We start from the raw sequence: 14,410 nt of genomic DNA, 5'->3' as shown, positions 1-14,410 counted from the left end.
TACTTGGTCGCACTACTGCACATTTTATCAGGTTTCTTCTGTTAGTGAAATCTTTGTTTAAAGCCATGTTTTTCCTTCCTCCATTCATGTACTAATTGAGAGAACAATGAAAACAAAATATTTTAATCCTTTTATCTGCAGCAAAGTAGTGACTCCTCACCTTTGTGTGTCCTAACACCAACTTCCCCAGAACCTTGAGCACACTTAGCCAGCACTCTCAAGCAAACATTGATTTCCAGTACAGTTTCAGTGTATTATGTCAAAATTCTAGCACACAGTAGATGAATTATGATAAAACGTTTCCAGTCCCCTATTAACTGCTACAACTCTCAGCTCAGCCCAGTGCTTTCAAAGTTTACCAGAATTAACCTGGACAAGAACAATTAAGTTACACCTCCCTATTGCAGAACCTTAAAACAAGAGCTTGATGAAAAAATACACTGTTGATTGTAGATGTCTATTATCTTTGCAAATGAACTGCTCTGTCACCAAGATACAAGTAACACATTTTTATATAGGAACTACAAAAGCAGTTGCTCAACGGTTTGTTCTAAAACAGTATAAGCAGACTGCAGCAGGTTGGGAGGCCAGTTTAACATGGCAGCATCTTGTATTCTGTTGCTCCAGGGCCAACAGAAGCAGCTGTGCTTTTTAAGAACAGACAAGTAAGCAGACCTATAGCTACATTTTAAAAGCCAGTAAGTGACTTCAGTGCACTAACTGTTGCAATGCACTGTGATGGTATCTTTTCTTTTCAACAGGTAGTTCAGACTAATAGCTCTTTTCCCACCCCTTATGAGCTAAAGTATCCAACTACCTGCAAAGAAAACGTGGGAGCATAATGACTTACGTAAGAGCTCTGCTGGAGAAGGTATATGTCCTTAATATCCTTGTGGCATAGTTAATTAACTACAGAAGTCAAGTTTTATTTCAGAGTTACAGCTGAAGATAAATCAACCATTACTCAGTATTTTCTTACTGCCCTTAGTTACATTAGTTGTAGTCAAGGTTTGCAAATCAGGAAGCTGGGTCTAGTGCAATGAAGAAGGGAGCACACACAAAACCTTTCTCAAAGGGAGACTGATTGAAAGCCATTAAAATTGGTGGAATACCAGGGATCTGACCCCTCAGCATTACATCACAGTGAAGCAGCACAGAAGTTTTGAACATAATGATCTTACTTTCATTGTCACTTTTCCTGGTGCAGTTCCCTACCCAAACTGCGGCAAGAGAAAGGCAGGATATTGGACAGGAGGAGAAAGCAAGAAATAGCACTTGCACCTGAAAGAAACCAGAAGAAAACAAGCAGTTTGCCAGAAAGCCAAGCTGTAAGGGAAGAAGTGCAGCAACAAATACACGATCTCATGGTATAATTTGCAAATCTTTCATAAGCAATGGGATGGCATCAAAAAGACAAAAACTGGATTCTCAGATGGAATATAAACTCATGTAGTGCCATCAGCTGAGAGAGGTTCAGTTCACAGTTTTCTTTTTACCAAAGAGAAAGTTAGGGCCATCTCTGTGTTACTATCCAGTCATCATGCCAGGTGAATTAGTCACAACTGTGTATTTCAAATGAAGTGACAGAGAGGGATTTTATGTAACAGCTTTTCTTTAGTCAAAGCATTACTTGAGAAAGCATTTGACATTCTTCTACCGCATGCTTTCTTTGTATAACTTCAAAAAATAAAATTAAATTAACTGGGATAACTGTTTCTACAGCACCCCAGAGTGCTTTCAGAACAAAGAAAACTGCAATAAATGTAACAAAACTCTCCTCAAAATATAACAAACTGCATGTGATTGCTGTAATATATGGAGACTGTGAAACTGAAGTAACAGAAGGTGGTTTCAAAGACATTTATGAAATCTAAAACCATTGGAGCAGTAAGTCAGGCACAGCATTCATTAATCCTTTTCAAACAAAATACAGGATAATGCGTCACATTTTAAAATGTGCTACACACTTAACCCAAGACAATGTTTGGCATTGTTTAAAAATAATTAGTGAAATACGCTATTGAAACACATTAGTACCTATTAAGAAAATAATTCTGGAGACAAAACCAGAAAAGGTTGGTTTCGTTTCCACCTCCCCACCTTCATCAAGGGATCATTTTGCTAGAACCTTTATATTTGCTCACCTCAATTCTTCACTGGCAAATACCTGACAATTTATTTTCTTCCTCTCCTGTTTGCATGTTTCTGACACTGCAGGCTTATCGACATTCCTCCAAACATGCTGGTGTGTCCACAAAGCATAAGGTACAGCCACGTGGAAATGAAGCTCAGGTCTCAAATGCAGACTAGCTAGATCAGCAGGATGCTGCACTTTGCTCCTCAGATCAGGACTAAATAAAGCACTACATTATGTTACAGACCCAGTAATGCAGCCTTCATGAACCTCTGAAGTTTCCAGAAACTACACTGTTACCTGAGGTACCATACTGCTATCTTGGGTAGCTAATATACAGGTGCATTCACACCCTGGATTGCAGCTATATTTTTCGGGTGACTGATTAACAGATCTCTTCCTTAACTGTTTACTGAATTATCAGAATTTTTTTCACTTTGCCATTTTCCCTCAACTGAATTCCATTTTCTGCCTACATTTTTTTCTCTACTGTTAGAAATACTTTAAAAGTAGATTATTTTTTGCATGTTTCAATAATTTTCTCATAGAAACTCTTACCATAGTAAGTCAAACAGGAGCTGAACATTTGGAAAGACTATTTATACACTAGATACATTTTAAACATCTGGTTGAGGCAAAGGCAAGCATATTTGTATTTGTTCACAGTCATAAACATACCTAGAAGAAGATGGGAGCTTTCTCGAGCGTAAATTCCTCCAGGTACAAATTTATAAGCTGTGCACCATACACAGAAGAATAACTCAAGAACATAGGCAAACATGGCTGTACTCATGGCTTTCCCAGGATGCAGACAGCTGACAAAGTGTCCAGCCAGTTGAGGCCACACACACATAGTAAAGACTGCAAGAATGTTGCCTGCAACAGCAGCGTTCCAGGTGTGTAAATAAAGGAGACCAGCTGAAGATGCTAAACCTGTGAAGGGGTAGAAAAGAACAGAGTAAGTCACAGTCAGATATATTACCTGCCACCTTCTTTTTTGCATTCTGTCTAGGAAAAAAAGAGTTTGGGAAATATAGCTGTGCTTTGCAGCCATGAGAACTGCATCACGAGGAAGACAGTTATTCCCAATAGCCAAAGACAGAGATATCTCATTCTCTTAAAGATTGCCTATTCAGCTGAAAACAGTGCAGCAAAAAGACAGCAGAGAAACATCATCAAGAGCCAAAACTGAACAGTTTTTCTTACACAGAGCTCTCCCAGAACAGGAGGGAGGTTAACAGTTCTGCCTGTTATGAACCTCCTTTAACAGAATACACAAAGAATCAAATAGGTTAATGTGAAGAGAAAAACATAACTTTCCCCGATCTTCTCTCCCTTTAGATAACCATATGACGGGAAAAAAAACAACTATTAGGGTTACTAACCGCAAGATCCTTGATTTACCACACTGTCTTTGACTGTGGTGGGATTCGACCCCAAACAGAACATTAACAACCACAGAAACTCTCTGTAACAGGAAGACTTAAATTTAAAACTTTATTGTAGGTAAGGAAATGTTGACTAACTTTCACATGATAGCAGATGCATAGAAAAAAAATTAATATTTTACTCTTACACAATCAAGGTTCTGAGCATTTTAGAATACAATGCTTGAATCAGCTAAAGAACCATTCTGTACTTGTTTTAAATTAGTAATGACTGTACATCAAAAATCAAACACTCATACTCACATTACAATCTGCACACACATTTCTTAAAACTAACACCTGCACCAAAAGGTAAATTATTTGGGCAACTGACGGTTTAAGCATTGCCAATTCCTCTGCCTTTACTGTGACTTTCCTGATATTTGGTACTTTAATTTGGTTCCTGACAAGGAAAAACTCAGTTTGCATTAAATTTCTTGTCTTCAAGATTGTGGAAAATGTCTTGAAAGTCTTGGCTCTTAAGTGCACCAAAAGAGAGGGGGAATAAGAAAAAAATCAAAACATAACTCAATTTCCTTTGGTCTCTGTACTTTGATATGTCCCAATTTATTATTAAACATTTGTACGAAGTACTGCTTTTTATTCTTGATGTAAGCATCTACAAACAGTTAGCCAGGGCCAAAAAGAAGCAGATTTATGTTTTTTTTAAACAGCATTTATACCACTAAATTTCATTCAGAATGGGCCTACAAATTAAACCAAGCTGCCTCTATCCATCCATGCCAAGAGGGTATGGAAAACACACCTCACCATAATTCAAGAGCAGAATTATTTCCATCTCCTCCTACTTGCTCCATAGCATAGCTATACCATCCTCCTGAAAATGGATCTCCAGATCTAGCACTTGAATCCCTTTTCCCACCACCCAGACTGATTCACAATAATATTGCTCCAGCAGAACTGCCTTGATGTTCATACTATTTTACGGCCTGGAGATCTTGGCAACTTAGGAGACAGGAGGCAAGTTTGGCTCCAGGTGAACTGCTCATTAAATTACAAGTTATTGTGCCTCCTGAGGAATCGAGAGGCTTGTATCATCTCAACCCCATAAACTTAGATGTAGCCTTACTCAATGCAGACTGTGAGAACCGAGACACTACTCATGGGAACAGAACCTCAACAGGGGCTTCTGAAGAGAACAATACTGCTCCGCAGTGGCCTGCAACCCTTAGTTAATGGTCATACATGTGCATACTACAGTCAACGACAGAGAAAAAGACACTTTGTTAGCAATTTACTTCTCTGAGATGTGGTGTAGGGTCAGAGGGCTTGAGTAAAGGGTAATAGAAAGGTAAGGTAAGAGAAACAAAAAATTCTGCTCAGGATGTGTACCTACCTACAAGAAACCAAAAAAAACTGGTGACAGAAGAGCAGCTCCAAAATGAAAGCATCAGTCCATGAGCCAGGCTCAACAGAACCATACCTCTAATACAACAATAAGGAAAAAGAAACCATAAATTAATATAATTTTATAAACAACCTGCTGTTGAAAAAGAAACTTCTAGACAAACAGACAAGGATGCTCGGTAATATTTTGATTCTTTTATTTTAAACAGATCTCAATTTGAGCAAAAAATATCTTTGTCTTACACCCTGTTACATTTTCTCCCCTTTAGTGGATGTAAAAAACATCCAGTTGAAAATAATGGTATTTTATCATAACATATAAGCAAGCTATGTTCAGCAGTGGAAGCACTCCACTGAAATACTGGGTAAAAAGGCAAAAAGAACTCAGAGAAAATGAGAGGGAGGAATCCACCCCAAACAGAAGTATTTCCTTCACATCAAACAGGGGATTGTACAGCATCTAACACTGCTATCAGTCTGGGGTAGCTCTTGGGTATAGTAATTCCATATTATTAACAACCTCACCTGCCACTACATGTAGTTGACTCAGAGTAACTAATCTGGTCTCTTTCTATATTTTGGAACCTGGGTGAGCAACACACAGTATAAAACCTAAATTCTTATTAACCCAAACTTCTACAGAAGTATATCCTCTAATATTGCACATGGTTCACTTTTTTTAATCTGCATGCATCTCTGATGTACGCTATTTCCTACCATCTCCTCTACAAAGTCAACTGCTAGATTCATTTACTGCATATTATAGATGCACTTCATTCGTAGGTCCTTGAACCTCAGTCCTAATTTTAAAATTGTTTTGCAATTAGGCAAATCAAGCTTTTTTACTGCTGAAATAAAAATCATTCTGTATTAGAAAATGTTAAGATTTATTGGTATAGACACAATGCTCAGAGGTATCTGAAAGCAAGAATGAATCCACAAGTCTTCTGTGTGAAGTTCCTTGTACCCACTTTGTTCTATGTAAGTTCTTATACCATCAGCGGGTTGACTTTTAACTTGTCACCCACTACAGCACTGGCTTTTCATTATTGTTTTGTTGAAATAATAATAATAAACCACTTACCCGTATGGATTAGGATCTGGACCTGTATGTGGATGTCCACTTACTGCCCATCTAGAAACTAGTGAGACCTCCCCAAATATCCACAGGGTGAGGAACATGAGGCTGCCAAAAGCAATCCCTGACAAAAGCCAACGAGGGTGGGAAACAGTCTCTCTAACTGCATTATCAGTTTTGTTTGCTTCTTGTTTCCTCTTGTCTCTACCTAGAATAAGAATAGAAATATAGCTGAGCAAACTGTCAAATAGAAAGGCTTGCTGAGAAAAAAAAAAAAAAAAAACAACAAACAGGATCACAAAATTACCAGAATTAATTACTGGCTCAGACACAAAAGCTAACTTATCTGATCATTTGTGGAAATAGGTAAGATAAAAATTCTCTAATAACATTCCCAGGTCCGTGAGGAAAAGCTAATCACCTTAAGTGTACAAATATGGCAACCAGCCAACACGATTATTCTTCATACTACTGGAATTTAAATCATTAAATTGGCTTTGAAAATCAGCAGAAAAGTTGTTAGAATTTGTTCAGAGGATTCTGTTCTCTGAAACTCTAAACTCTGATAAGAACAAAACCTGACACTTCCAAAGAAGCCAAAAATAAACTCCCTTCCTTCTCTTCTCCTTTTTCCATGCATTTTAGATTCTCTCTGCTCTAAGGAGAAAGCAGTGCCTTTAATTGCATAGATATATTGCTTTATCACCTAGGAAGAAGACAGATTCCCTTCCTAATCTCCTGCAGTAAATTCCCTTTCTAAACTACGATGAAAGCTGAGGCTTCATTTATGTCATGTAATGCAAGTCTACGAACAATACACACGATGCCGATTTATACCCACTTACACATAGATAACGTCTTATCTTTCAATTAACTAATTCAGGTTATACCAAGAAGGAAGGAACTTCTTAGGACTTAACATGAGCTGCCTTAACTAACCAGCCCAACCTCGCTGTCTTTCCTAACAATACTACCTTCACAATTTTAACGTGTGATTAGCCCATGACAGTCCCTACTGCTGGGTACTCTGTCCAGACACTCCAAGAACTCAGGCAAATTTTGACCAGGACAACTCTTCCAACTCTTTCTGTTTATTTTGCCACATCAGCTGTTCCCTAGCTTTGTCCTGTCTCCCCTTCTCTGTCAAAGGATACACACTGGCAGAGAAACTCAGAGCAGACTGAAATAACAAAATAACAGAAATACCACAGATGTCTCATGCTGGAATGAGGATAACCCATTCTGGTTTTATTGGTCTAGGTTATGCCTTTGTTTGCATTACTGTCACATTATTGTTACTGCAATTAGTTGGCAGTTCCAACACCAACTTACTACAGCTTATACGAATTGCAATATTGATTCTGCCATGTTACAGGCAGATCGAAGCACCCCATGGTTTCTAAAGTCTGCTACACTCATGCATCTGGTCTAAAACCAGACAGTACTGAGGAAAAAAACCCAAAGAATCAAACCCCAGTGACACACAGATAGGTATAATTCAGGATGTTTTCATAACTGCCATCTTTGCTGTAATATGCTTACCTGAATAAATTCGCTCCACTGCTGCTATAAAACCAAGCATCAGTATGACAGTATTGGCAGTTTGTGAGCTCCAGACTGGGTTTAGTGATGTATACCAGATGCGAAGAACAAGGAGCATTATCTTGCCTAGCATGAAGCCCCATATCCTGATGAACCTATAAGAATCAGTTTTGGAATGATGATGCATTCGAGAAAAAAAGTATTCTTAACTTCTCAGAAAAAAACACAAGCTTTTACTATAAAGAAATGTCATTTACAATGCTGTCAGTATAAAAAGATACCTTTGTAAACTGTTTCCTGACCACCATGTTACTGTTTGAACCAGCAATGAGGAGGAAACACCCGCAGCCAAGATGAATAGTCTAATTGAAGCATTTGGTGCCTGGTATGATCCTAAGCTTCCTACAAACAAACACACACAGAGATTGTTTTAATGGGCAATAGAGATCAAGTAATAAAGATTTCCTGTGCATTAGTTCAATCTTGCCTGTAATTTGAATGACTACATTTTTAAATAAACCAAAGAAATGTAGGTATGGATAGAAACTGGGTATATATGACATTATAGCAGCTACCATTTTCAGTAAAAAAAAAATGAAGTTATTATCCAAGATGGCAGTGATTGCCTTATTTTAAATACTTATGGTCATTGGTTCCATAAATAGGATATATGAATAAAATATCGAAGCATACAGATACTCCTGAGCAGTGCACTTACATAACTCAAAAGCCATAACACTTCATGTATGGTGACTGTGCCTTTCTAAAAGGATATGATTTTTGCCACAGTGCACTCACATAACTCAAAAGGCATAAAAGTGCACTGTGGCAAAAGCCATATCCTTTTTAGAAAGGATCAGTCACCATACATTGCACAAGGACTAGTAGGCAATTGCCTTACCGGGTGTGAACAAGGCTTTCTCTGGCCCAGTATCTGATCTCAGAGTGGACCTTAACAGCCTGTGTTGTCTTGTTACTGGAAACTGTCGCTCCCTGTCACTGAAAGAGACGATGCACGTGCATCTCCACCATTTCCCAGGGCACAGTGACCTCGCCTTTATCAGCAGTTTTAAACTCTGCTAGCAAGTTTCCAATTCAGGTGACTATGGGTCACACACATTCTCATCACTTCAGTCAGTGTTGCAAATTCTGGCCCAGGATGAGTGACAAACAGCAAGAGAAGCAACACTGTTTTGCTACCAGCTATTTGCTAAGCGAGTGAGTCAAACTTGAAGAGACTTTAAGCAAGGAAGGCCAGAAATGGAGCTGCTGATTCTGGCAACGTGTGCCAGGAATCCTCCAACTGTCTATTTGCTCATTCTGCTCAGATTAAAACATGCAAAGCTTAGAGCAAAGATGGTAAAATGAAATCAATGTGAAGATATACTTGTATGCACTTTAGCAGAGGTTCCATGTACAATGCACACAGATTTCTGTCATTAAATTGTGCTGAAATTCGCAACTCTGCCTCTTCAAACCTTTCATCACTTGTGCTAGCCAGATTAAAGCTAGCGTGGGTTTGCCTACTTACAGCAGACACACCTTTTGTTGCTGAGCAAGTACACCCAAAAAGCAAATATATCTATATAAACATGCAACTTTACTGTGTGCTGTATGAAGATGTAGATTCAAATGGACACTACCACATGGGTAGGTCATTGTTGTAGAGGTTTTATTAAATAGAACACAAAATCAAGTCAATTAAAATTAAAACAAAAGTTTTGGAGAAAATAAAGCTTCCTGAAAAGGCAAAAAGAAAGATAATGATGAATAAGGGAAAAGCTTTTTCCATCAAAAACAAAAAAACCCAACCCCCTAAATATTCTGGTTTTAGCTAAGCATGAAGAATTTCCAGATTTTTTGATTGTGAAATTGAAGACTGAATATATCCAGTGGAATAGGGTGGAGCATGCATGGGGTAGATTGTTCTTCCCGATTTTGTTCAACAAGCCCCAGAGTAAGGCCATGGGCTTTCTGATAAGGGAAAAAGATCAAAGAGAGAAAGAAGGAAGAAGTGTCAGGTATGAAGAAGGAAAGAAAGCAGGAATAATTAAGGAATAGGAGAAACAGCAGCACAATATGACAGGACAGATTTAAAAGACAATGGAGTGATGAGAACCACATAAAAAGACACATATGGAAAGTCATAAAGCCCAGTGCTGCCTGTGCAAGGGCATCTGGATAACTTTAAGTGGTTTGAGAACCTGCAGTAGGGAGGCAAGAAAACAGTGAGAGTTACCACTGGCTGCTAAACTCTGCTGGAGACAAAGAGGGTGAAGAACATGCTCTTACATCTTCCCCAAATGCTGATGCTCACTGTGGAGCACCAGGTAGGGGGAATCAGAGTCAGTACAGTAGAGCTGGGAGAAAATACAGTATAGACTCGCGAAGGGGTGGACAGTTTTAGGACTGTTTGGGAGATGGAAACAGTAGGGGGATACAGTCACTGTGAGAACAGTTCCTGTTCAGGCAGGGAAGAAGGGGAGGTCATACCTGTGTACAGCAATGCTCAGCTTAACCCAAAAGTAAGAATGTGTTCAGCTTCAGTTTCCCCATGCTCTGGAGTCCTTCTATGACCACCTCCATTAACACATCCTTTCCCCAGATTACTACTGAAGGTGCTAGCTTTTTGTTTGTAGTTAGTATCTTCAGGAGCTTGCAATTCAGGTGAAGCAAAGAGGCATAAACCAACAAACTTTGCATGCTCTTATACGCCTGTCACTGCTCTTTACTTAGCAGAACAAAATTTACACACATTTAAGTGATTTCCACCTCTTCTGGCAAAGTGAATTAGTAAACACAGCAAGATGATCTGAAGGACTAATCTCAAATAAATTTCGTGTTACTGTGGTATCTGAAGCAACGCAGGGTCCAATTTGAAATGCTTACACTCATTACTAGTTTCTAAATTAGCAGGTCTTGTAGAAAGCAATGCACTGAGCACTGCTGCAGAAAGCTGAAGTGGAAGATTCTACTCACTGAAAAGCTTATTAAAAAAAACAAACAAAAAAGTATTAGGATGGATATGACAGAGTAGAAAAGAAAAGGACATAGTAACTCTATGCTTCACCTAAACTGATGAAACCAATGAGCTGTCTCCAGTTCTCGTATATTTTTAGAGATAAAGAACAAGAATTCTTTTTAAAACTCAAGTCATGCAGAGAAAGTAAATAAGATGATCCTGCACTGTCTTCTACCAATAAAAAAAGAAAATTATATGGAAAGCGATTCTCTGATTATCATCTTATGTTGATAATGAGGAGCCAGGAACTGCTGCTTCTGAAACAGAAACCAGAAATTGCTGCTTCTGAAAGACACAAGTTAGCAGCAGCATTTTCCCTGTATGCAGGATGGAGACCTTGGTCTCCTGCAAGTTCATCCAGGTGTCGCAAACTCATTAGCAATAACTTGCTTCTGAATGTGGCTGTAGCTGCCAAACCTTCTCCCAACAAACTTTCAGAAAATCAACAAGAGCTAAGACTTGCACCAGTTAGCTGATGACCTAAGAGGAAATTCCAGCAAGACTTGGTTTAGGGAGGAACATGTGGGATGGGTAGTGAGGCGGTTTTATCTTGAATAAAAGATCAAACTTTCTTCCTGTGCAACTGACAATATGAGAGCCATCTCACCTATCAGCCTATAACCACGTCAACGTGCTACAGGCATACAGACATATTTAACAAAGGAAAAAACCCCACATATTCTTTAACAACAACAAAAATTGGTTCAGAAATTAAGTCTACCAGAAAGAATCTTTCATTCACAGCAGATTACTTTTATAATAGTCCCAAGTTGTTCTGCAACACCCATTGTCACAGACACATAACTGCTATGCAAGAGACACCTGCTCTGCTGATCTCTGTGCAATATCAAAAACGTTCTTCCTATTGGGCGTGACCTGTACTAATTTAAAAGCTTCTAGAAATAAAAGTGAAATGAGATTTGTCTTTAATTATGCAGTACTGGGCTAAAACCCAACACAATAGACACAAACAATACTCTTCTGACCATATCTAAAAGCTCGGAAAAAAAAGAAAAGCACAGGTTTGGGAGAGCAAGAACTTGTTTTTCCTGTCTCTTTCCAGAATCATCTGAATTTTGTGGCAATTTGGAGTGTTTATTCTTATGCCTTTACACCAAAATAGAATCTATAACTCACTACGGTGCATACTTACCAACCATAGTCAATCTCAGAAGAGCTAGGATGTACTTATTGTTAGCCAACCTCCAAAAAGGGCCAATTATCAAGAGTATTGGAGAAAAGAAGGCAAAAGCAAAAACTTCTAGACCAGTGAGTGCCAGTGTCTGAAGGGGGAAGTAATATATCATCGGTGGCAGTGCATGGTAAAGAGACCAAGAAATGTAGCCTGAAAAAAAAAAAAAAGGAAAAACAACCCATCATACATTTTCAACAGCATGGTTTCCTGGAGATTACTTAAAAATATACCATTTTGTACTTCCAAATATAGAATATCAAATGTATTTAAAAGTGGCTCAAGTAACAAAAGCCACTTTCAGTGAGGAAATACTCGGTATTTCAAGTTAATAAACACATTTGCCCAGGAAATAGAACGATGAGAAGAAAACAGCTCTCCCCCCACTCAGACAGCAGTTCCTACTTTGATCTTCAGCAAAAGAGTGCTCAATCTAGGAAAGGGTTAGTGTTCAGAGGGAACAATGCTGGCTAAATAAGTAGTCCACCCACAGTCTCAGGACTCCTCAAAGGCAGATCGGTGGCTCAACGAATTATTCTAGTAAATCGGTGGGCCGCTCTCCCCTGAAGACACCTTATCCAGGCACACTAGCACTGTGCTACGATTTTCTATACGTTTCGCAGGAGGTGGGCCAAGCCCCCGAGCCCGCCGACCGTGGGTAAGGGGGATTGGTGACCACCCTCAAGGCTGTCACCCGCTCAGGGCAGAGCAGCCCGGTTCAGTGCCCGCTCACCAACCCCTGCACAAACAGCGAGCTGAGGGCACGCAATAAATCCAAGAGACAAAAAGGCATTCCAGCATTAATAGAATAAAAAAAAAGAAAAAAGAACCCACAGAAGAACACTCAGCGGTGACCATTATTTACTCATTTCCAGCGGAGGAGCTTATTTTGAAGCACCTTCCACGGCCAACATCTCCCCACAGACTCCAAGCCCCACGGCGCTACGGGCTCCCGGCAGAGACCCCAGGCGCTGCCCTGCCGGGGCTGAAGGAGGCTGCCCGGTGCAGTTAACCGCCGCCCGGCCCGGCCCCCCGCGGCCACCTCACAGCCCCCTCACAGCCCCACCACCCCCAGCCCCGTCGGTCGGCACCGCCGCCACCTACCCAGAAGGCTCTCCGAGAGAACGGCATTCCACAGGGAGAACATCGCCCCGCGACGCTGCCCGGCTCGGCTCGGCTCGGCGGGGGCTTCGCCCCTCGAGTCGCCCGGAGCCGAGCTGCGAGTGCCCGGCAGGGCGCGGCGCCGCCGCCCGTCCCGCCTCACCGAGCCCGCCCGGCACGCGGCAGCCGGCGAGTGGGCGCCACAGCGCCGCCTGACGGAGCGCGGGGTGAAGGGGGGAGCTCCGCGCCGAGAGCCCCGGCCCTGAGGGGAGCGGGAGGGTGGGGTGGGGGTCATGGGGGGGAGACCGCGTCTCCGGGAGAGGGGCGGCGCGGCCCCGGGGGTTGGGCCAGCGGCGAGTAGAGACGGGGGAGAAACCTGCCAGATAGGGGTGACGACTTTGGGGGTTAGGGCTGGGCGCCAGGACTGTCTCGAGGCCGCCACTCTTCAGCCCACCGGTCTCGGCCCGCGCGCCGTCGCCGACAGAAATGGCGGCGGCTCCTTTATGCCTCCAGCTCCTGAGCGCCAAGTTTCCCTTCCATTCCAGCGCCCTGGCTGGTGAAGGAGAGGGGTGACCCCCTGGCCAAGACCGCATGGTGGCTGCGGAGCAGGCTGAGCCCCAGCGAAGCCCCGCAGACCCGGTGGCTCATGGTGGCAAAGCCCACATGGAGATGGCGTTGCAGCTCGAGAGGATGGCATGGTGTGAGGTGACTGTGAAGAGACGTTCAGTTAAACCAGGCGTTTCTTCATGGAGGTCAGCCTGGGTGGCCGAAGTTTATTCTTCACAGCCCTGTGACAAGGAAGGGTGAGTAGATCTCACCTCTTCACTGCTGTGTTACCAAAGGTGTGTTTGTCCACTGGATAGTCAAACGAGCAAGTAACAAAACAGAAGCAAATAATTGTCCTCACACAGGCTGACGGGGAAGAGAGGAGCTAACTCACTTGCTAGTCGCATAAATACATGGTCAATTAACTGTTATTACCTCTTTTTTTTTGTTTTTTTTTGGGGTGGGGGGTCAGATTGGTGCTGTGCTCATCTTAATGAAATGTACTTTGCTTTATAGCAGACTAAGGACTTGTGATAAGCAATCCTGTCCGCAAAAAGCACCCAAAGAAGCAGTTAGTTTGCTGAGATTCCTGGATTGAGGCTTAAGCCAATCTGCCCGTTAATTTTAGAAGAAACCCTGAGCTGTATGAACCCAGTTGCCAAGTTCTGACAAAGGATTACATAAGCAAAATCTCAATTTTAGAATTTCATTTTTGGCACGTTAAGTAAATTTGTAACTATTAAATAAGAAGTATAAAGCCCTTTTGCTGTTGGAATATGTCATCTTAAGTTTTATTAATCTTCATACAGTAGCCTATGAAACTGCCAGCTATATTTGCTCATTTGTGTTAAAACTGCTATTCCATTCTAAACGAACCTTATGACATGCATTTTCTCTCCCTTGTACCTGTGAAACTCCAAATCCCTAACAGTAAACTATAAACCCCTTACACCTGTTGAATATGACCTATTACTAGCAATAAATTCCTGTCAAAACATTT

The 14,410-nt window shown here is 41.2% G+C and overlaps 1 protein-coding gene across 1 annotated transcript in view; it reads right to left on the bottom strand.

Annotated features, from left to right (window-relative positions):
* CWH43 (cell wall biogenesis 43 C-terminal homolog) overlaps positions 1–12,910 on the bottom strand; it is a gene marked incomplete at both ends in the record, with an annotated part of 28,272 nt that extends 15,362 nt beyond the window's left edge. Inside the window, 7 exons of the mRNA XM_082482003.1 lie at positions 2,813–3,067; positions 4,919–5,007; positions 6,014–6,215; positions 7,550–7,704; positions 7,831–7,951; positions 11,725–11,916; positions 12,868–12,910. Of these exons, the coding sequence (XP_082338129.1) occupies positions 2,813–3,067; positions 4,919–5,007; positions 6,014–6,215; positions 7,550–7,704; positions 7,831–7,951; positions 11,725–11,916; positions 12,868–12,910 (1,057 nt within the window). The remainder of the gene's footprint in view (positions 1–2,812; positions 3,068–4,918; positions 5,008–6,013; positions 6,216–7,549; positions 7,705–7,830; positions 7,952–11,724; positions 11,917–12,867) is intronic.
* Positions 12,911–14,410: the final 1,500 nt, after the last annotated feature.

The sequence above is a fragment of the Vanellus vanellus genome, assembly GCF_965231255.1.
Source record: "Vanellus vanellus genome assembly, chromosome: 4".
NCBI classification, from domain to species: domain Eukaryota; kingdom Metazoa; phylum Chordata; class Aves; order Charadriiformes; family Charadriidae; genus Vanellus; species Vanellus vanellus.
This window is presented reverse-complemented; position numbering and strand designations above follow the sequence as displayed.